Source organism: Notamacropus eugenii, chromosome 5, assembly GCF_028372415.1.
Source record: "Notamacropus eugenii isolate mMacEug1 chromosome 5, mMacEug1.pri_v2, whole genome shotgun sequence".
In the NCBI taxonomy this organism is placed as follows: Eukaryota; Metazoa; Chordata; class Mammalia; order Diprotodontia; family Macropodidae; genus Notamacropus; species Notamacropus eugenii.
The window spans coordinates 18,833,279-18,855,247 of record NC_092876.1 but is presented as its reverse complement, the minus strand read 5'-3'; the positions used below and the strand labels follow the sequence as shown (position 1 = coordinate 18,855,247).

The following is a 21,969-nucleotide window of genomic DNA, read 5'->3' as shown; positions in this document are numbered from 1 at the left end:
CTTGGTTGCTTTTCCACATCTCTGCACCTCCTCCTTGCCAGGGTTAAGACCTAGAAGAGATTATCTGGCCCCTTTTCTTTATTTCCCACCCAAAATCTCATCAAAGTCCCCATGTTATGGGAAGGAGAACTTAGCAACAGAACTGCAAGCTATGTGATAGAGCTACTCCAAGTATAAATTTTTATTAACTTCAAGTCATGTAAGAATTAAATTTAAAAGTTATCATCTCCCATCATGCAAGCCACTTAGAAGAGGCTAATATGAAATGAGTGGCATCCTATGGTGTTGTTCAGACCTAGTATGCTCTTCATGACCCCATTTGGAGTTTTTTAGCGGAGATGCTGGAGTGGTTGAGATTTCCTTCTTCAGCTCATTTTGGAGGAGGAAACTTGGGCCAATAGGGTTAAGTGACTTGTGCAGGGTCACACAGCTAAAAAGTGTCTGAAGCTAAATCTGAATTCAAGAAAAAGTCTTTCTGACTAAAGGGCTGATCCCTATCCACTATGCCACCTAGCTGCTCCAATATTACCTTCCCCAATATTCTAAGTTCCCAGATCATGCTCCAATTAATGTCTTGGGGGCAGAGGCTTATATGTCCTTCAAAGTACAGGTATTCCCAAGGGGGCCATTCCACTCTGACTGGTCAACACACTGGGAGGTGGGTTATATTAACATGAGGCTCTGGACAAAGTGACTTAGGTCACTAAATCCTAGTATAACATCTTTTCAACAGTGGCTGATACAACCCCACCTGGGGGCAGAGGAAATGCCTTATCAGATGAGCCTCCAACTATACCAGACCACTCCCAACCTTGGGCTATCTAGGCAGAAGAATCTGTCTCCACCCAAGCCTGGGCAGCTTCCTATGCAATCTCATTATCAGGAATGTCCTTCAGAAGAACTTTTCTGGAGGGGGCTGGAGCTCTGAACTGTTCAGCCTAAAATCACATTCCTTTCCATATCCTAAACTACTTAGTAATTAGGTATGGCTATTAATTACTGAAATTAAATGAGAAACTTCTTCAGTTTGGTTTGGGGAAGAGAATTTCAGTGCAATCCATTTTCTCATATTTTCCCAAGTCATTTGTTGTAAAAACAAAATACTTTAGGTAGAAATAGGTAGTAATCTGCAAAACTACTTTCACTTTTCAGTAACATCCTATCTTCCTAAAGCAGCTGAAATTAGAGTGGAAGCCTGAGGAAGTGACAAGATCAGTTAACCCTGTATGTCAAATTGGAATGATTCCACTGGGGCTCTTGCTACCTTTCTTTGTTTTGCTCAATTCTGACATTACTTTTAAATTTCCCTGTATTTGGGCCCTACATATCGAGCTGACCCGTCAGACTTGCACCTTCCAGACTACAGGCCATTCACCTACCATTGGTAGCAAACAGTGGATACAAGCCCATGTCCCCTCTTCTTCCCTGGATGAAGCTGGTGCATGGTGCTGGTCAACTTCCTCCGTATGACCCCCTCAAAGCAGTGACAGTTGTACAGCCCTTGCCAACAAGAAGCAGTTTCAGTAACTAGGACCTAAAACGTTTTGGGTCCCATTTTTTTGAGTGAATAATGATGGGGTGATGGGACCTAGACCCTGAATTTTCCCCAGCACTTCAGCAACACAGTCTCTGGCATCTGGCCCAGACCAGCCCAACTAGAAACTCAGTAGGCCTTTCACTTTGGATCTTTGAGCTACCCCAGACTCCTGTTGCTCCCGGGGCACCCCAGCATATTTAGAATCCTTAATTCTATCCAGATTTCACTGTTCCTTTCTAAGTACCACCTTTTGATCCCCATTAAGGGACAGTCTTCTGCTATTAGCATTACATGGATAACACTTTACTGAAGCCTTTCCAAGCAGACTCACCCTGTACAATGACATTTTGGGGGCTCCTAGCAACCCCAAAATGTCATACACACACATATATATATGTATGTATGTACGTATGCATATACACACATAATGACTACTTCTTAAGCAGGACTATTCAATGAATGACTTTGTGAGTACCTGAATAGGCCTTGGTCTAAAGGGGTCAAGATCCCCCACTGCATCTTGGGCCATCTCCAGTCATCCTGATGAATGTCTGGTCACTGGATCCAGATGGCTCCAGAGAAGTGAGGCTGGTGACCTTGCACAGCCCTCCCTCCCTCAAAACAAAGTCACGTGCAAGTGATGTCATCAACTCTCTGATGGTATGGTCTTCTTTGGCAGCCAACGATGATCACAACAATTTACATACACGTGTGTAGGTATATTCCTTCTTTTGCCTTCATTAACATCCCCAAGCATTCCTTCTCCTTTCCAATTTAGGTAACAAGACCAAGATCAATAAATACTCTGCTCCAGTTCCTGGTTGATGAGTGCCAATCTACGCCCCAATCCCCAGTGTAGTAAGTTTTTCAGCCATTGAGTCCCTCCCTGAACACCACTCCCCATTGCAAGACTAAGTTCAGGAGGGTGAGGAATGTCTTTACCTTTGAGGGGATGCCCATTAATTGGGGAATGGCTGAACAAGTTCTGGTATATGAATACAACGGAATACCCTGGTTCCATAAGAAATGATGAGCAGGCAAACAAGAAAAATCTGGAAAGGCTGGAATGAACTGATGCTGAATGAAGTGAACAGAACCAGAGGAACATTGTAAGAACACAGTAAAAGCAACACTGAGCAATGAACAACTTTATTACATTTAGCTGTTCTCAGAAATGCAATGATCCAAGCCCATTCCAAGTGATTCATAATGGAAAATGCCATCCACAACCAGAGAAATCACTACAGAGTGACAATTCCATCTTCAATGGTGTACTTCACGGTCAGAATATTTCCCATGCTCTGGGCCTCTGCATGAATTTGAACCCACATTGTTAAGGATTATTGTCTCATGAACACAATAACTATATCCTGCCCTAACATACAATGAATGAATTTCCTAGGGTTTCTTCCTAGTGTGAATTGTCTGAGCAAGAGTGGAGTTGAATCTGAAACTCTTTCCACACAGATAATATCCATAAGGTTTCACTCTTGTGTGGAGTTTCTGATATGTAGTAAGAGGGAAGTTCTGTGTGAAACCCTTTCCACATTGATTATGTACATAAGGCTTCTCTCTACTGTGGATTTTCTTATGTTTAGCAAGACAAGAGACCTGTCTGAAAGCCTTTCCACACTGGTTACATTCAAAAGGCTTTTCTCCAGTGTGGATTCTCTGATATACAACTAGTTTATGCCTCATTATGAAAGCCTTTCCACACTGATTACATTCAAAAGGTTCTTCTCCAGTGTGGATTCTTTCATGTTCAGCCAGACAGGCCTTCTGTCTGAAAGACTTTCCACACTGATTGCATTCGTAAGGCCTCTATCCAGTGTGGATTCTCTGATGGTAAGCAAGATTGGACCTTGCTGGGAAAACCTTTCCACACTGATTACACTCATAAGGCTTTTCTCCAGTATGGATTCTCTGATGTCGAGCAAGACAGGATTTCTCTGTGAAAGCCTTTCCACACTGATTACATTCATAAGGCTTCTCTCCAGTGTGGATTCTCTGATGTATAACTAATCTATGCCTCATTATGAAAGCCTTTCCACATTGATTACATTCATGAGGCTTCTCTCCAGTGTGAATTCTCTGATGTGCAACTAGTCTAGACCTCATTATGAAAGCCTTTCCACATTGATTACATTCATAAGGTTTTTCTCCAGTGTGGATTTTCTGATGTGCAATTAGTCTATGCTTCATTATGAAAGCTTTTCCACACTGGTTACATTCATAAGGCTTCTCTCCAGTGTGGATTCTTTGATGTTGAACAAGATGGCCCTTCTGTCTGAAAGACTTTCCACACTGATTACATTCATAAGGCTTCTCTCCAGTGTGGATTCTCTGATGGATAGCAAGACGGGATTTCTCTATGAATGCCTTTTCACACTGGTTACATTCATAAGGCTTCTCTCCAGTGTGTATTCTCTGATGGATAGCAAGACTGGACCTCTCTGTGAAAGAGTTTCCACAGTGATTGCATTTATAAGGCTTCTGTCCAGTGTGATATCTCTGATGTTTACCAAGATTGGAGCGCCCTGTGAAAGCCCTTCCACACTGATTACATTTATAAGGCTTTTCTCCAGTGTGGATTCTCTGATGGTCAACTAGTCTTTGCCTGATTATGAAAGCCTTTCCACATAGATTACATTCATAAGGCTTCTCTCTACTGTGGATTTTCTTATGTTTAGCAAGACAAGAGTCCTGTTTGAAAGCCCTTCCACACTGTTTACATTCAAAAGGCTTTTCTCCAGTGTGGATTCTCTGATGTACAACTAGTCTATGCCTCATTATGAAAGCCTTTCCACAATGAATACATTCATAAGGCTTTTCTGTAGTGTGGATTCTCTGATGTGCAAGTAGTCTTTGCCTCATTATGAAAGTCTTTCCACACTGATTACATTCAAAAGGTTCTTCTCCAGTGTGGATTCTTTCATGTTCAGCCAGATAGGCCTTCTGTCTAAAAGCCTTTCCACACTGATTACACTCATAAGTCTTCCCTCCACTGTGCATTTTCTGATGTTTAGCAAGACCAGAGTTCCGTTTGAAAAATTTTCCACACTGATTGCATTCAAAAGCTTCTTCTCCAGTGTGGATTCTTTCATGTTCAGCAAGATGGTCCTTCTCTCTGGAAGTCTTTCTACACTGAGTACATTCATAAGGCTTCTCTCCAGTGTGGATTCTCTGATGTACAGTAAGACTTCTACTGTCTGTGAAAGCCTTTCCACAATGATTACACTCCAAAGGTTTCACTGTACTGTGGATTCCTTGATGGGCCATAAGACTCTCCCTCCTTGTGAAAGTCTTTCCAAATTGATTACATTCATAAGTCTTCTCTCCAGTATGGGTCGTCTGAAAGCCAATAAGGAGAGATCTGTAATAGACAGACTTTCCACCTTCATTATATTCATAAAATCCCCCACCAGTATCACTCTTCTGAAATCTATCCACATCTGAGTTCAAACCAAAGTCTTTCTGACACTGAACACATGCATAACTTTTCATTCTAGAATGAAACATAGGTTGACAAAGAGATGAATGAGGGGATGAGGTGGTTCCCCATTCATTACATTCATCAGGCTCCTTTTTAATGGGAATTTGCTGATGACTAAAGGCATTCCCATCTTCATTACTTACAGAAAGCATTTCTCTACTGTCACTTTTTTGATGGCTAAGGAGGACTGAACTCCAGCTCAAGGCCATTTCCCACTGATTTCCTAGATACATTTGCATTTCAGGAAGATTCCCAGGGGACTGAAAAAGTTTTACCTTTTCAGCAAAGGATTTCCTATGTTCACAACCTGGGAGATACACATTCCCTGTGGTCACTGTCTTCCAGTGATTTAGGGTGGAAGACTGTCTGAATCTTTTTCCAGTTTCATCAAATTCACAGTCATTGTTTGGATTTTTATCTACTTTAATAATAAAGTCATGAATTTCTCTCAAATTGAAGCCCGAGGGACCATCACTCACCAATGTTTGCAGGTCACACTCTTCCAAAAGACTTCTCAGCTTTCTTGTTATTTCATTTACTTCCAGCCTGGTCACTACATCTGAAGAAAACAAACATCCAAACAGAAAAACAGAAAAAGATATACACACATAAATAAATGAAATCACAAGGGCTACTGAAGACTTTAAGCAGTGACTCTTTTTGGGGACAACACTGTGCAGCTCAGTTGAAGAGAAGGCTGAGCCTAAACACCGTTTTCAACATTCCAGCAGGAAAGGAGTGGGCAACTTTCAGAGATTTATAGTACAGTACTATATTACCTCATATGGGCTAGAATACTTGTAAAATTCTAAACTGTTTTTGAAGAAAATTATAGGGAAATTCAATAGGTACTAAATGAAGAATGAGTACTTGACAGGCCTACCAGTAGTTTACTTCATCCATCTCTGAGAAGGTTGTATTTAACTCCAGGCCAAAGAAAAATGCAAGCAAGGCTTGGAGAGATTCAGGACTCTTGGCTCAGTAAGAAGGCAGATGGAATTCAGCTTTATGCTGATTGTAACAACCAAAGGACTTTCATGATGCCCTTAAGACTGTGTAAACAGTTCTTGTAAACAGATCAATGTAAATTGGTTTTGACATTTTTCATACACAGAGTTCCTCTCTTCTACTCATCTACCTTTATATCTCTTAGTGAGCACCAGACAGATTTTTTAACTATCATTATTTTCTTTTAATGTTCTCTATTTTATTTTTAACTCATGGAATGAAGTAAGAATTTCTATAACATGATATAATTTTTTTTAAAAACATGATTGCACATGAAGTAGCAAATTAGATGCATATAGTTTCCTATTCTTTTAAAATACTTAATAAAGTTATTCCATAAATTATTTATTTCACCTTCCCTCCTCTTCCATTTGCCCTACAGATGGCTACAATCAGACACAAATATGTGTATATGTGTAACATCGTTCCAGACATGCTTCTATTTATCAGTTTTTTTCTCTGGAGGCAGACAGCATCTTCCCTCACATGTCCTCTGTATTTTGGGGTGTTTAATAGTCAAAGTGGCTTATTTACTCAAAGGAATTCTTAAAAATATTTTGTTGTTACTGTATATAACATTCTCTTTCTACTGCTCCTTTACCTCTACATTATTTTGTGCAAGTCTATGCATGAGTTTTTCTAAAATCATCAAGCCCATTATTTCTTATAGTTCAGCAGTATTTCATCACAATTATCTATTAAAATTTGGTCAGTCATTCCCCATTTGAAAGGCATCCTTCACAAAAAGACTTGTGATAACTATTTTAGAACAGACAGGTTCTTCATCTTTCTCCTTAATCATCTTTGGGAATGCACCTAGTAGAGGTATTGCTAGGTCAAAGGGTATAGGCAGTTCAATTACATTTTGGGCATAATTCCAGATTGCTCTCCAAAATGGGTGGATGATTTCACAGTTGCAACAAGGAATTAGTATCCCAAATTTTCCACATCCCCCTCAACATTTGTCACTTTCCCTTTCAATCATTTTAGCCACTCTGATAGGTGTAAAATGATATCTAAGAATTGCTTTAATTTGCATTTCTCTGCTCAATAGTGATTTGGGGTTTTATTTTTCTTGAGACTAAATTGTTTGGATTTCTCCATTGGAAAACTACCTGTCCAAATCCTTTGACCATGTATCAATCAGGGAGTAACTGATAAACTTACAGATTTTACAAAGATCTTTGTACATTTCAGATATGAGGACTTTACCTGAGAAACCTCATATCAAATTTCTCCCCTCCAAATTTTTTACTTTCCTTCTGGTCTTGGGGACATTGCTCTAATTTGGAGAAAATCATTTTAACATTGTCCATGTCACACTTCATTCTCTTCCATGTCTCTTGTTTATTCATAAACTGTCTTGACAATTACTGTCTTCTACTACAGTTTAAGATCAGTTTCTGCTAAACTTGTTTCTTTTATATCATGTTTTTATGACTTTCTTTCATGTTCTTCCTAATAAATTGTTTTATTTTTTTCTAACTCAGTTAAATAAGGTTTTGGTAATTTCCAGTGCCATTGAATTGGCATTAAAGGTATAAATTAGGGTAGATAAAATTGTCCTTTCTATTTTATTGGTCTTGCACACCCAGGAACAATTAATATCTGTCCAATGATTTAAGTCTGCTTTGCTTTATGTAAAATGGTTTTTTCCATTTGTGTTCATGTACTTCCCAGGTTTCTTCTGGAAGTTACTGTCTAGAACAGGGGTAGGAACCTGTGTCCTCCAGTTCACATTTGGCCTTCTAGGTCCTTCTAGGTGCTGCCTTTGGAATGAGTCCAAGTGTTGCATGACAAATCCTTTCATTAAGGGAATTTGTTCTGTGATGTTTGGGATTCAGTTAAAGGGCCATACTTGAGGACTTAGATGTAGGGTCACATGTGGCCTCGAGGTCACAAATTCCTACCCCTGACCTAGACTTATTTTAAATAGGCTATCTCTTGCTATCTCTTCTTGCAGGGTTTTTTTACTGATATATAAGAATGTTGATGATTTACATTATATCCTGCTTCTTTGCCAAAAGTTGTTTCAACTAATGTTTTTGTAGAGTTTTTGGGATTTCCATGGATATCATCCTATTGTCTTCAAAAAGAGATAGTTTCATTTCCTCATTCCCTAGTCTGATTTCTTTAATTTCTTTTCCTTCTCATATTGCTATACTAGGATTTCCAATACAGTGCTGAATAATATTGGTGACAATGGCAATCCTTGTGGAACATCACATCCTACTGGGAAGGTTGCTAACTAACCTCTCCCCATTACACAAAACACTTGCTGACAGCTTTAGGGAAGTGCTTTTTATCAGTTTAAGGAAAAATTCATTTTTCTTATACTTTCAAGTGGTAGTGAGAAAAATGAGTGTTCTATTTTATCAAAAGCTTATTCTTCAGCTATAAATATATGCACACGATTTTTTTGTTGTTTTCATTATTGTTATAATAGAATACGTGTTTAATTTTCCTTAGGTGAAACTTTTCCTGCATTTCTGGCATAAATCTCAATTGGTCCCAATTTATAATCTCTGCAATTTACTGTTGTAATCTCTTTGCTAGTATTTTATTTAAGACTTTGGCAACCATAGACATTAGTGAAATTGGTCTAATATTCTCTTCCTTATTGTTCATGATTCAAATATCAACCTCATATTTGTTTCATAAACGGATTTTGGCAGTTCCTCCTTTTTTGTCTATTTTTTGAAATCACTTATGTAATACTGGAAGTAGCTGACCTTTATATGTTCAGTAGAATTCCTTTGCAAATCCATCTGGTCCTGTTTCTTTACTTTTAGCAAGCACATTTGTGGCCAGTTCAATTTCTTTTACTAAAAGAAGATAATTTATATATTCTATTTTTCTTGTTAATGCCACAAAAATAAGGTTCCAGAACAGCTCCACTCCCATCTTCTTCCTCTGTTTCATTTCTTTGTAGAACTTCTTACTGTGTAATAACTGCTCCATTTTACCTCTCCCTACGGAGTTTTATTTCTGATAATGAACCCATCATAATCAGCTCAGTTTAAGCTTTTGTTTTTCAAACTATTCAAGTAATAATTGCATTCTTAAGGGTACTGGCAATATTTTCATACATAAAACCTAAACACTTTGGCCCTACTGAGTCTCTTATCACTGGTCTTTAATGTTTATCTGATATTGCTCTTGATTCTTTCACATCCAGTTTTCCATTGGGTTCTGCTCTTCTACTCATAAATACCAGAATGTCTTTCACTTCATTAGATGTCCCTTTCTTATTTTCCATTCAAGATTATACTCAGTTTTAGTGGGTTAGATCTTTTTCTTCACAACCCCAAATCCCCAGCTCTGTGAAGTATAATGCCCCAATGTCCTCTAATGTAGAAGCTGCTAGGTCTTATGTTGTCTTGAATGCAGCTCCACTGTACTTACATTGTCATTGTCTTGTGGCTTTTAGTATTTTTTCCTTAATTTAGGAGCTTTGAAACTTGGCTCTAACGTTCCTGTAAGTTTTCATTTTGGTATGTCTTTCAGGGGATGAATGGTGAGTTTCTTTTTTCTTTTTCTACTTTACCTCTTGTTCTAGAACTTCAGGGAAATTTTCCTCAATAATGTCTTGAAAGGATGTATCTAGACCCTTTTTAATCATACCTTTCAGGTTGTGTAACACTTTTTACATTGGGTCTCCTTGATCTATTTTCCAAATCATTTGGTTTTCTAATGAGAGGGTTCACATTCTGTTCTACTTTTTCATTCTTTTGGATTTTAGTATTTCTGGGTGTCTCATAACATCACTGGTCCTCATGCCCAATTCTGGTTTTTAAGGACTTATTTTGTTTCTTAAGTTTTTGGATCTCTGTTTCTAATAATTGACTTTCTTTTCATAATTGTCTTGATTTCCTGGACTGCTCTTCTTTTATTCCCTAATTTTTCCTCAGTCTCCCATTTGATTTTTGAAGTCATTTTAATGTTTTTTCAAAAACTCTTTTTGGGCTTGTGACCATTGACATTTCTCTTTGAAGTAGCAGTATTTTTATTTTACTTTCCTCTCTTTCTTTGAAAATGGACCCAGATTGAATAATAGTGGTGATAATGGACATCCTTGTTTCAACCCTGATCTTACTGGAAATGCATCTAGCTTATCCCCATTGCATATTATGTTGCTGAAGCTTTTAGGTAGATATTGCTTATTATTTTATGGAAAGTTCCATTTATTTCTATATTTTCCAGTGTTTTCAAAGGAATGGGTGTTGTATTTTGTCAAAAGCTTTTTCTGCATCTGTTGAAATAATCATTTGGTTTCTGTTAGTTTTGCTGGTCATATGATATTTTCCTAACATTGAACCTGCCCTGCATTTCTGGTATAAATCCTACCTGATCATAATATATATTATTCTCGTGAAAAGTTGCTGGATTCTTTTTGCTAAAATCTTATTTAAAATTTTTGCTTCTACATTCATTAGAGAAATTGGTTTATAATTTTCTTTCTCTGTTTTGGCTCTTCCTGATTTAGGTATCAAAACCATATTTGTATCATAAAAGGAATCTGAGAGGACTCCTTCCCCAATTTTCCCAAATAATCTATATAGTACTGGAATTAACTGTTCTTTAAATGTTTGGTAGAATTCACTTTTGAATCCATCTGGGCCTGGAGATTTTTTCCTAGGGAGTTCACTGATGAATTGTTCAATTTCTTTTTCTAAGATGGGGTTATTTAAATATTCAACTTCCTATTCTGTTAGTCCAGGCAATTTACATCTTTTATCATAATCATTCATCTCATTTAGATTGCTAACTGTCTGCCCATAAATTCGACAGAGAGGCCTGGAAAGACTTCTATGAAACAATGCTGAGTGAAAGGAGTAGAACCAGGAGAACTTTATATACAGCAACAACCACAGTGTGCAAGAATTTTTTCTGCTAGACTTAGAACCTCACTGCAATACAAGGACTTAAATAATTCCCAATGTTCTCTTAAGGCAAAATGCCTTCCACATCCAGAGAAAGAACTATGGAATTTGATCACAGAATGTAGCAGATCATTTTCTTTTGTACTATGGTTTGGTTTGTTTTCTGATTTCTGCCATTCAATTTAATTCTTCTATGCAACATGTCTAAGGTGAAAATGTATTTAATAGGAATATATGTGTAGAACCTCTATAAAATTGTATGCTATCTCAGGGAGCGAAGGTGGAGGGAGTGGGGAAAGAGTGGGAGGGAGGGGGGAAAAAAAGCTAAGTTATATGGAAGTGACTATAGAACACTGAAAACAAGTAAAATAATAATTTTAAAAAAAGAAAATGAACCTAGATCTTTATCTCCAGCTACCTGACTTATGCTAAGTTTTTTAACTTAAAAATGCTCAAAGTCAAGTACAAAGTGGATGGAGAATTGGTGTACACAGATAACTGTGGATTCAAGGCAGCTTCTGAGGTTGAGATGCAACAGAGGATGGATTCATTCTATGCCCCTTGTGCTAATTTTGGCATGACAATTAACACCAAGAAAGGAAGGAAAATGGTCCTTACCCAAGGACAGCAGATTCTGCATATTCTCCAGCATGACCTCCTTGTACAGCGCTTTCTGTGAATGGTCCAACAGGCACCACTCCTCCTTACTGAAGTACACAAAGACATCCTTGAATGTCACCAAGTCCTAAAGCATCAAAGGTCACAAAATTTAGAACTGAGAGACTCCAGAACTCATCCAGTTCAACCCTCATCCACTTAGAAGAAAGTCAAGCCCAGAGAATGGATTTGCCTACAACCTTTATGAGTGTCAGAGCCAATACTTGAAACCAGTCATTAAGAGTCCAATGGAATGTGCAGAAAAACGATGAAATAATAAAAGAGAGAAAAAAATGTCTTTCTATACAATGCTTAATCCAGTGGAATTAGGGAAAATGCAAGAGCTCCATTGGTGAAGTACAAGAATCTAGGGATGATGTTAGTGTATACCAAGATAAAGTCAAAATGAGTACACAATTTAGATATAAAGACAGATACTATAAGGAAACTAGGAACACAAGAAATAGTTTACCTTTAGATTTTTAGAGAACAGAAGAATTTGTGAACAAACAAGACATAGACAACATTATGAAATGCAAAATGGAAGATTTCAATTACATTAAATGGAAAAGGTTTTTTTTGCACAAAGCCAATGCAACTAAGATTACAAGGTAAGCAGAAAGATGGAAAACAATGTTTTGACAGTCAGTATGTCTGACACAGACCTCAATTCTCAAATACACAGAGAATTGAGTCAAATTTATAAGAATATAAGTCATGCCTCAATTGATAAATGATCACAAGATATGAACAGGCAGCTTGCAGAGAAAGGAAAGTTATTAATCATGAAAAAATGCTTTAGATTACCACTGATGAGAGAAATGAAAATCAAAACAACTCTTAGGTACCATGTCACACCTAACATTGTCTAGCATGACAAAACAGGAAAGTTACAAATGCCAAATAAGATGTGAAGAAACTGGAACAATAATGCATCACTGATGGAGTTGCAAAGCGATCTAACCATTCTGGAAAGGAATTTGAAACTATGCCCAAAGGGTTATAAAAATGTGTATGCCCTTTGACCCAACAATACCACTTCTAGGGCTACATCTCAATGAGAACATATGAATAGGAAAAGGACCTATATGGACAAAATCATTTAGAGCAGTTCTTTTTGTGGTGGACAACAACGGGAAACTGAGGGAAACCCCATCAATTGGTCGATGGCTGAACAAGTTGCGGCACATGAATGGAAAAGGATTGTGCTATAAGAAATGATGAGCATGGAGACTTCAGAAAAACCTGGAAACACTCATATCAACTGATGCTGAGTGAAGTGAGCAGAATCCAAAGAACACCGTAGACAGGAAGAGCAATATCGGGGTTAGCCAATTTTGACAGACTTAACTCTTCTCACCAATGCAACAAACACAATTCCAAAAGACTCATGATGGAAAAGGCTATACACATCCAGAGAAAGAACTATGGAGGATGTAGATTGAAGCATTCCATTTATTCTTTTATTATTTGGTTTCTTCCTTCTTCTGGTTCCTCACATCCTTTCTAATACTTCTTTACAACATGACTGATATGGAAATATGTTGTTAATTGTTGTTGTGTTTGTCCTTCATTCTCAAGGAGGACCATGACATCGAGATGATGATATGACTAGCACTTGACTTTGATCTGAGTGAGGAAGGGCTGTGCAAGGTCATCAGCCTCATTTTTCCTCCAGAGCCATCTGGATCCAGTAGCCTGATATTCACCAGGATGAGTGGAGAAGGCCCAGGACACAATATGGAACCTTGGCCATTTTAGGCTAAGGTCTTATCAGATTCTCATTTTGAGTGTAATTCATCCATTCAATGAATAGGCCTATTTAAGTAGTTACTCAAGGGATGGTCCATTTTAAAAAAAACAAAAAAAATTACCAAAAAAAAAAACCACCCCAAACTGGGAGGGTAAGACCCTCTGGGGTCATAGGTAAAATAGAAAAAAATTACTATTTAGTAATTACAATCACGCTGTGCTAGGTGGGTAGGGACCTGGTGTCCCATCTACAAGCTCCAGAGTGAAATGGGCTTAAGGCTTGTTCTTTGAACAAGAAATGTAGCCAGTAAACCCAAAAAAGAAAGGCAGCTTTTGGCCATGGAAGTGTACCTTCCCCTGAGAAGAGCACCAGAGATGAGGAGAGGAAAGGAGAGGAGAGGAGAAGAAAGGCCAGGAGAGGCTACTGACTCACAGGTTGTATTTGTGCTCTGTTCTCCAAGAGGACCATGACATCAAGATGATGATATGTTTAATATGAATGAATATACAGAGCCTATATCACACTGCACACTGCCTTGGGGAAGGAGCAGGGCAGGGAGGTGGACAAAAATGACAGAAAAGCTCATGTAAGTGAATGTTGAAAAGTAAAACTAATAAATTAATTTGAAAAAGAGAATCTGTGGAGAAAGAAGAGATAAGATCATAAGGTCACGTGAAATTCCTCCTCACAACTGTCCAAAGTGACATATTAAGAAAATTCAATGAAGACTTTGTGAGAAGCTGTTAAGTACTGTGCATTCTGCGTTTGGGGGAAGTGAGGGAGGAGTGTATAGTGACGACTGAGGAAGGAAAAAAGAAAAAAGACCAACCAAGTAAATTTCCTAAAGCCTGACATAAATTGTTAATTACATGAAAGTATGAAATGGATTCTAAAGAGAGATTATTCATAAAGTGGCCTAAATTGAGTGGTAGGAAACTGTTTCCAGCCTACTGAAGAAGAATTCTCTCTTCTTATAGGGACAGGTTGAGATGACACTGGCTATGATATATCATGCTCAAAAGCATCTACTGCCATTGCTTTATCACTTCTTCCAATTACTCAAGGAATATATTCCTTCCTTGTATTATTTAAGTATAGAGAAACAAAATAACTATGTGGGGAAGAAAGGTTCCTTAATTCAGTAGAAATATAATATTTTTTGGGCTGGGGTGGGAGATTGAGCTAATGCATAAGAAAGACACTGACATTAGTAATGAAAAATAAATTATTTCATCATGCTGCTAGAACTCAAGAACATTGGAGATCAGGAGTGAAGAGACAGGCTGATGGATATCATACAAGAGAGTGGCCATTGTCTATAAAGCCTTTGATACTTGGGAGGGCTCATCTATTTATCCAATCTGCTACAGGTAGAACACATGGTCAGCCAATGCACTTGGCATTCCATGCTCTTCCATTTCTTTTTCTTCCATTTGCAGCAGAAGGGAACAGTCACTTTTACAGTTTTTCTATTACTTCTGAGCAATTCTCTTTCATGCAGGCATAAATCTCTTTTCACTTCTTTTCTCATTTTCATTCTATTAAAGACACATCTGTTTGTAATCTACATTTCACTTTTACCTTCCTTTACTTCTACCATTGAAACTTTGAGCAGTTAAAGGATTAGGCTTTTCCTGATTTTTTAGATTCCCAACATTTTCCTTTTCACTTGTTCTGAGTTATGATTCTTGATTGCATTATATATATATATTCATTATGAACAAACACTTTAGGAAGGCTGTTCTTTTATTCTCTGATAATTCTTCTCTTCAATCCCTAAGGAGCTCCTAACAGAAGCTCTCCCATATCTCCTTCCTTCACCCTCCTCCCACATTCTCTCTTTCCCATCCTGGTGTGAGCTCATGTCCTCCAACCCTCCACATAAGAAGAGTGACAGCTCACACATCTCCATGTTTGCACCTGGCTGCCCTACTTTGACTTTCTCTCTGACTCTGCCACCATGTGCCAGGTCTGGTGTCTTTAGCCCAAAATCTCTTCCTTTGGTGTGTGGTCTTCCCCTAGAAAGTGTACTCTCTATGAGAACAGGCAGTCTTTTTCTTTTCTATTTAAATCCCCAGGATTCACCCAGTTTCTGGCATACAGAATATTAACAATAAACACTTATTGACTACTGACTATCCAAATACTTTCAATTGAGTATCTTGCTTATTTTGCTTTAGAAGCCCATCATGACCCAGTCACCACTTCTGCAGTCTGCTTCCACCTTACTTCCTGTCACTTTCTCTGATTCAATGACACTGGCCTCCTTGGTGTGCCAGGAAGAAGCCACTCCATCTCTAGGCTCAGGGCATTTTCTCTGTCTCTCCAGAATGGCTGCAATTCTCTGCCTCCTCATTCAGGCCTCCTTGGTTCCTTCAAGTCTCAACCACAAGCCCACCTTCTATTTTTCCCAGCTCCCCTTTCCTCTTCTGCCTTCCTTCTGTTAATTATATCCAATTGACTTATCTATAAATATCTGTGTCCTTGTTATCACTCCTTAGACTATGAGCTCCTGGAGGTCAGACACTGCTCTTAGCCTCTTTCTGCACAACCCCTACTAAGCACAGTGACTGGCACATAATAGGCACTTAATAAACATGGAGTAAATAACTCCCTGCCTTCTCTCCTCAGAAACTCTTCATGGGGTCTTACAGCACCTTCTTTCCTCCATTCTCTAAGAATATGGGAGCCTTGTTTTCACAAAGGTCAACCAGGTCCATGGCCATTTGATCCCCCTGACCTCATCCTATCTGCCCCACCCTCCCTTCCCACACTCAATCATTCCCCAACCCAAGTCCCTCACATTGTTAACTTTTTTCTATTAGCTGGTCCATTTTCTAATGACTTCTAACATACCCATGTCCCCCATCTTTAAGAAAGACTTCCCTAAACCTCATCACCTTTTGAACAATCATTCTATCTCACCTCCTTTTCTCAGGCAAACTCCTAGAAACACATGACTGACCTTTGTACTTTTCTCTCTTATTCACTCCTTAGTGATTATTCACTGGCATGAGTTGTGTCTGGTTCTTCTAGATCCCATTTGAGGGCTTAGGAGCAAAGATACAGAAGTGGTTTCCCATTTCCCACTTATGCTCCTTGTAGAGATGATGACCTGAGGCAAACAGAGTTTAGTGACTTAAGTGACTCAGGATCACACACCTACTAAGTGTCTGAGGTCAGATCTGAACTCATGAAGGTGAGTCTTCCTGATTCCAAGCCTAGAGCTCTACCACTGGACCATCTTGCTGTCACCCCCTCACTCCTTAACCCTTTAAACTTACCTTTCATCTACCCTTTCCCCAAAGTTCTCTCTCCTGAGTTAACCTTGATGTTTGAACCACCCAATCTGTTGGTCTTTTCTCAGTCCTCCTATCTGACCTCTGTGCTTCATTCAATATTGACCATCTTCTATGTGAGGTGCTTGATCCACTTTCTCTCCCTGGTTTCCTGAAATTTACCTTATACAATGTGCCTACTATGTGCCAGGGACACGCATTTTACAAACATCATCTCATGTGATCCTCACAGGAACTCTGCCTTGTAGGTCCTACTGCCACCATTTACAAGAGAGTAAAATTGGGGGCGGAGCCAAGATGGTGGAGTGAGAGCAATGGCTCACCTAAGCTCTTAGACAAACTCCTTCAGATACCTCTAAAAAGAGAATCTGACCAAATTTTGATTACATTAAACTGAAAAGTTTTTGCACAACCAGACCCAATGCAACCAAAATTTGGAAGGATGTAGTAAATTGGGAAAGAATTTTTAGAGCTAATCTTGGGGATAAAAAGGCCTAACATTTCTAGGATATATAGAGAACTGAGTCAAATGTACAATAATCAATTATCCCAATTGATAAATGGTCAAAGAATACGAACAAGCAATTTTCAGAGGAAGAAATTAAAGGTATTTATAATCATATGAAAAAATGCTCTTAATCACTTTTGATTAGAGATGCAAACCAAAACAACTGTGAGGTACCACATCACACCTATTAGATTGGCAAACATGACAGAACAGGAAAATGATAAATGTTGGAGAGGATGTGGGAGAGTTGGAACACTAATTCATTGTTGGTGGAGCTGTGAGCTCATCCAACCATTCTGGAGAGCGGTTTGGAACTATGCCAAAGGGCTACAAAAATGTGCATACCCTTTGACGCAGAAATATCACTTCTAGGACTGTATCCCCAAGAGATCATAAAAATGGGAAATGGTACCACATGCACAAAAATATTTATAGCAGCACTCTTTGTAGTGGCCAAAAACTGGAAATCAAGGGGATGCCCATCAATTGAGGAATGGCTGAATAAATTATGGTATATGAATGTAATGGAGTACTATTGCACCATAAGAAATGATGAACAAGAAGACTTCAGAGAGGCCTGGAAGGACTTATATGATCTGATGCTGAGTGAAAGGAGCAGAACCAGGAGAACTTTGTGCACAGCAACGACCACAGTGTGCGAGAGTTTTTTCTGGAACACTTGGATCTTCATAGCAATGCAAGAATAACAAAAAAAAATTCCCAAAGGCAAAATGCCTTCCACATTCAGAGAAAGAACTATGGAATTCAATTGCAGAATGCAGCAGATCATGTGTGTATATGTGTGTGTATGTGTATGTGTGTGTGTGTGTGTGTGTGTGTTTTGGTTTGTTATATGATTTCTCCCATTTATTTTAGTTCTTCTACACAGCATGACTGTAGTGAAAATGTATTCAATAGGAATGTATGTGTAGATCCTATACAGAATTGTATGCCATCTTGGGGAGGGAGGAGGGTAGTAGGGGATATGTAGGGGGTAAAAAATCTGTTTTATGGTAGTGATTGTAGAACATTAAACTTCACTGATTTGAGAAAAGCCATTGGAAAGTGAGCTTCTTGAAGGGAGGGGTTGCTCACCTTGCTTTGTACTTCCAGTGCTTAGCACAGTGACTGACACAACATCAAGGCTGCTTGAATTACTACCAGTGAGTCCCCAGATTATGGGCACTGGAACCATTCTCATACTTTCCACATTCCAAGAACTGACAATGTCAACTGTATTCAAGGAAGGGATCCCATTCTGAATCCTGGTTGGGGTCTGTTGAGACTGACTGTCTCACAATAACACCATGTGATATTCCAGGTGGAATTTTGTCAATTTCCTAAACCACTTCATTCCTTTAGGCAATTTCTTTCCAAGGCTGGGAAGACTGGATGACCTTGCCCAAGAGAAAGTCTCAAGGTGTCTTCCTGCTGAGTCTCCAAAGAGCTGACAAACAGGGAGAATTTACATTTGGTAATTGATTCATTTGGAATTATTTTTTTAAATAAAATTAGATTAATAAAAATCTAAATAATAAAAATTTATTATAGATCCCATAAAATTGCTTCAGTTAAAACCATTTCTGAATTTTCTTAGTTAGAAAATCACTTTATACATAAATTTATTTGACACTCTTAGACTGAGGGCATTCAGACAGCAGGATGCAGTCATTCTTACCCAATGTTGTTCAAAATTCTCATTTTTATAATTTCTGAAGGTATTACCTAAATGTTAAATTTGAAGAGTATTTTTCATTAAGGGACAACCCATCTACAAAGGGATAACCTCACAAGAATCCTAAGAGAATACATCTGACATAAACTGAGGCCACAGTATAATTTAGTTCAGGACAAATGTGGTCCCATTTGCAACCAGGATGTCAAAATATAGAACTCACTTCTTTCCAGCCTTCTTGCACCTTGGTCCTCTTCTCTCTATCTCTGGCTTCCTGGCTCATTCTTCACCAAGACCCTCTGTCCCCTCACCCTCTACCTTCCCAATGGCTGTGTCTTATGCTGGGAATGTCCTCCCCCTCACCTCGGCCTCCTGACTTCCTTCCTATCTCAGGTAACATGTCACCTGAAAACAAGCTTTGCCCGGCCCTGACACTGCTAGAACCTTCCCTCTCAAAGCGTCTCCCATCCATACTGTAGAGCTTGTTTGGACACAGCTCATGAGATGTTTTCTCCCCACTGGACTGTGAGCTCCTTGAGGACAGGGACTGTTATTTTGGAAACCATCCTTTGCATCCCCAGTAGGTTAGCACAGTGCTTGGCACAGAGGAGCCACTTTCTAAATGCTTACTGACTTGATCTAAGAAATGGAAAAGGACAGGGATTCAGAGAGACCTGGGGAGGCTTCTGTGGCCTCAGGCAGGAGGCCATGAGCAGAACCAGGGGGGCAATTTCTGCTCTGCTGACAGCAGTGCCAAGGACAACCTGTGAGGAACAGGGTAAATATTCCTTAGTTCTCTTGGATTCCAGGTTTGCTGATGGTGGTCAGGTCTGTAGATGGACTGTACTCACCTGGGATGAGGGTCTCTGGGTGCTCGGGGCCATTCTCTCTGGTTCTAAGCTCTCTTCTTGGAAAAGGCTTTGGTCTCTGCAAGCTGACCTGGGGAGGGAGAAGAATGTCAGACTGGGAGAGACACTGTCTTTGCCTTTTCTTCCTAGGGTGGATGTTGACCTGCCAAGAATGACACAGGGTAAGCTCTCAGAGCAGTTACAAAGGTACCCCGCCCCTGATCCCCTCTCCCCTCAGGCCTGGACCCAGACCTGCCTGCCCCATTGAACTCCCCTCCAAATTGCAGACATCTACCACTTTGGCTCATCCCCATTCTTGACCTTCCATACTGAATGCTAACACAGAGGAGATGTTTCCCTCTGTCTAGATTTTATTTTCGTGTTGTTGTTTTCTGTGAGAAGTTCTCTCACTGGAAGACAGCTAGATGTGATGGTGCACAGACTCTGGGAAGCTCCTAGAACTCTTCTTCAATCTTCCCACTTCATCTGGCCTTTCATACTCAAATCTATTACCCTTAACCTAGCCTGGCTCTCCATGTTCTGTTACCTCTTGATTGTCTACAGAGCCGTGGTGCTGTCCTCATTGTTATATGCTTGTGAAACATGGACAGTCTACCAGCACCATGCCAAGAAACTGAATGGCTTCCATTTGAACTGTCTTGAGAAGATTCTGAGGATCACCTGGCAGGATAAGGTCCCAGACACTGAAGTTCTTGCTTGAACTGAACTTGCAAGTATTCAAACTATGCTTCAGAAAATGCAACTCCCATGGGCTGACCACTTTGTTCAAATGCAAAATGTATGCTTGCCAAAAAATTATTTTATGGAGAACTTGCATGGGGCAGGCGATCACATGGTGGTCAGAAGAAACTACACAAGGACACTCTCAAGGTCTCTCTCAAGAACTTTGGATTTGACTGTGCAACATGGGAGACACTGACACAGGAGCACTCAGTATGGTGTGCCCACATCAGAAAGGGTGCTATGCTCTTTGAGCAAACCAGAATTGACACAGCACAAAGTAAAAGTAGGATGCATGAATTTGGAGTACCCAACCCAAAAATTCATATGGACTACATGTGCCCAACCTGTGGAAGAGCATTCTGAGCTCAGATTGGTCTGATCAGCCACAGTTGGACACAATGAAATTTCACTTTACTGTGGTGATGTCATTTTTGTCCTCTTTGAAGAGGAAGGACAACAACCACCAACCAACCTCTTGATTGCCCCACTTGCTTCCCACCCAAGCCCTGCATTGTCTGATACTCCCAATTGTCTCCAGCTGCTTCCCACCCTTAATTACATCACTAGTTACCCCAGAGTCTCCTCAAGATCCTCCTTAGACCTTCCTCCCAGACTACTAGACCACCTCTAGATCTTTCTCAGGGACTTTCTGTACCTCAGTTCCTTTTGGCCTCCATGAAGGTGCTCAGATGCAATCCACCTCTGACTCTCTCTAGCTGGCCCACTAGTCAAAACAAGTCACAAATGATGAGGCTTCTTAAGAGTCAGCCCAAGATGGCAAACCTTAAATTGACTTTGTTCTACTTTGGCTGAAAGAAGTCTTGAATCAAATTCATTCTCCAGGACTTGGCATGTCGAAATTTTGGGGACCCAAGCACCCCAAAACTCATTATGGTTCCCAAACCTCAAGAGATCCTAATGAGGATCTGAGGCCAGGACAATCAGGCCATCTCGTCCCAGGACAGATGTTACAGCTCACGTTATAAACCTTCTCTACCCAGTTATGTAAACCCTCACATCTCCATATATATCTACAGGTTTGGCTGTTACCTGATTAAGCTACTGAAATCCGTGCCCTGGGAGGTCCCACTATTTCCCCTTTCACTCCTCAGAACCCAGGTTCTAATGGGAAAAGGAGAGGTACAGAAAGCAGGAAGTGTTCATCCTAGAGAGCAAAAGGGTCAGGACATTAGGAAGGAGGGCAGAGGTCGGATGGGGGATTCCTGAAAGTGGGGGGAGCTCAGGACTCCAGCACAGAATCTGGAAGGAGCCTTCTGGCATTTTTTTTTAAGGTAAGGAAAACTCTCACCCTCCAGGACCTTATCTTACTGTGGGGAGTGGTGGGCAGGGAGGGGCTCGATGGTTCTGCTGGGAAATGGGGCCATAGGGCACAGAATGTCAAAGTCCAAGTCTTGCCTCAGAGTAGGTATTGACCTTGGTATGTGTCGGCTGAATGGGAAAGGAGACAGAAAGTTTGGGGATGGAAATGAAGCCAAAAGAAGGAAGATCTGGAAATGTGGTAAAAGGAGGCAAACAGGCCAAATTAATATTGTTTATTCCCTTA

At 39.7% G+C, this 21,969-nt stretch overlaps 1 protein-coding gene across 1 annotated transcript in view; it reads right to left on the bottom strand.

Moving 5' to 3' along the window:
* Positions 1-2,674: 2,674 nt before the first annotated feature.
* Positions 2,675-21,969, bottom strand: part of LOC140508303 (uncharacterized) — a 50,015-nt gene continuing 30,720 nt past the window's right edge. Inside the window, exons 3-6 of the mRNA XM_072616116.1 lie at positions 19,665-19,752; positions 11,540-11,666; positions 5,510-5,589; positions 2,675-4,888 (exon numbers count right to left, since the gene is read on the bottom strand). Of these exons, the coding sequence (XP_072472217.1) occupies positions 3,359-4,888; positions 5,510-5,589; positions 11,540-11,666; positions 19,665-19,697 (1,770 nt within the window). The 5' untranslated portion in view covers positions 19,698-19,752 and the 3' untranslated portion in view covers positions 2,675-3,358. The remainder of the gene's footprint in view (positions 4,889-5,509; positions 5,590-11,539; positions 11,667-19,664; positions 19,753-21,969) is intronic.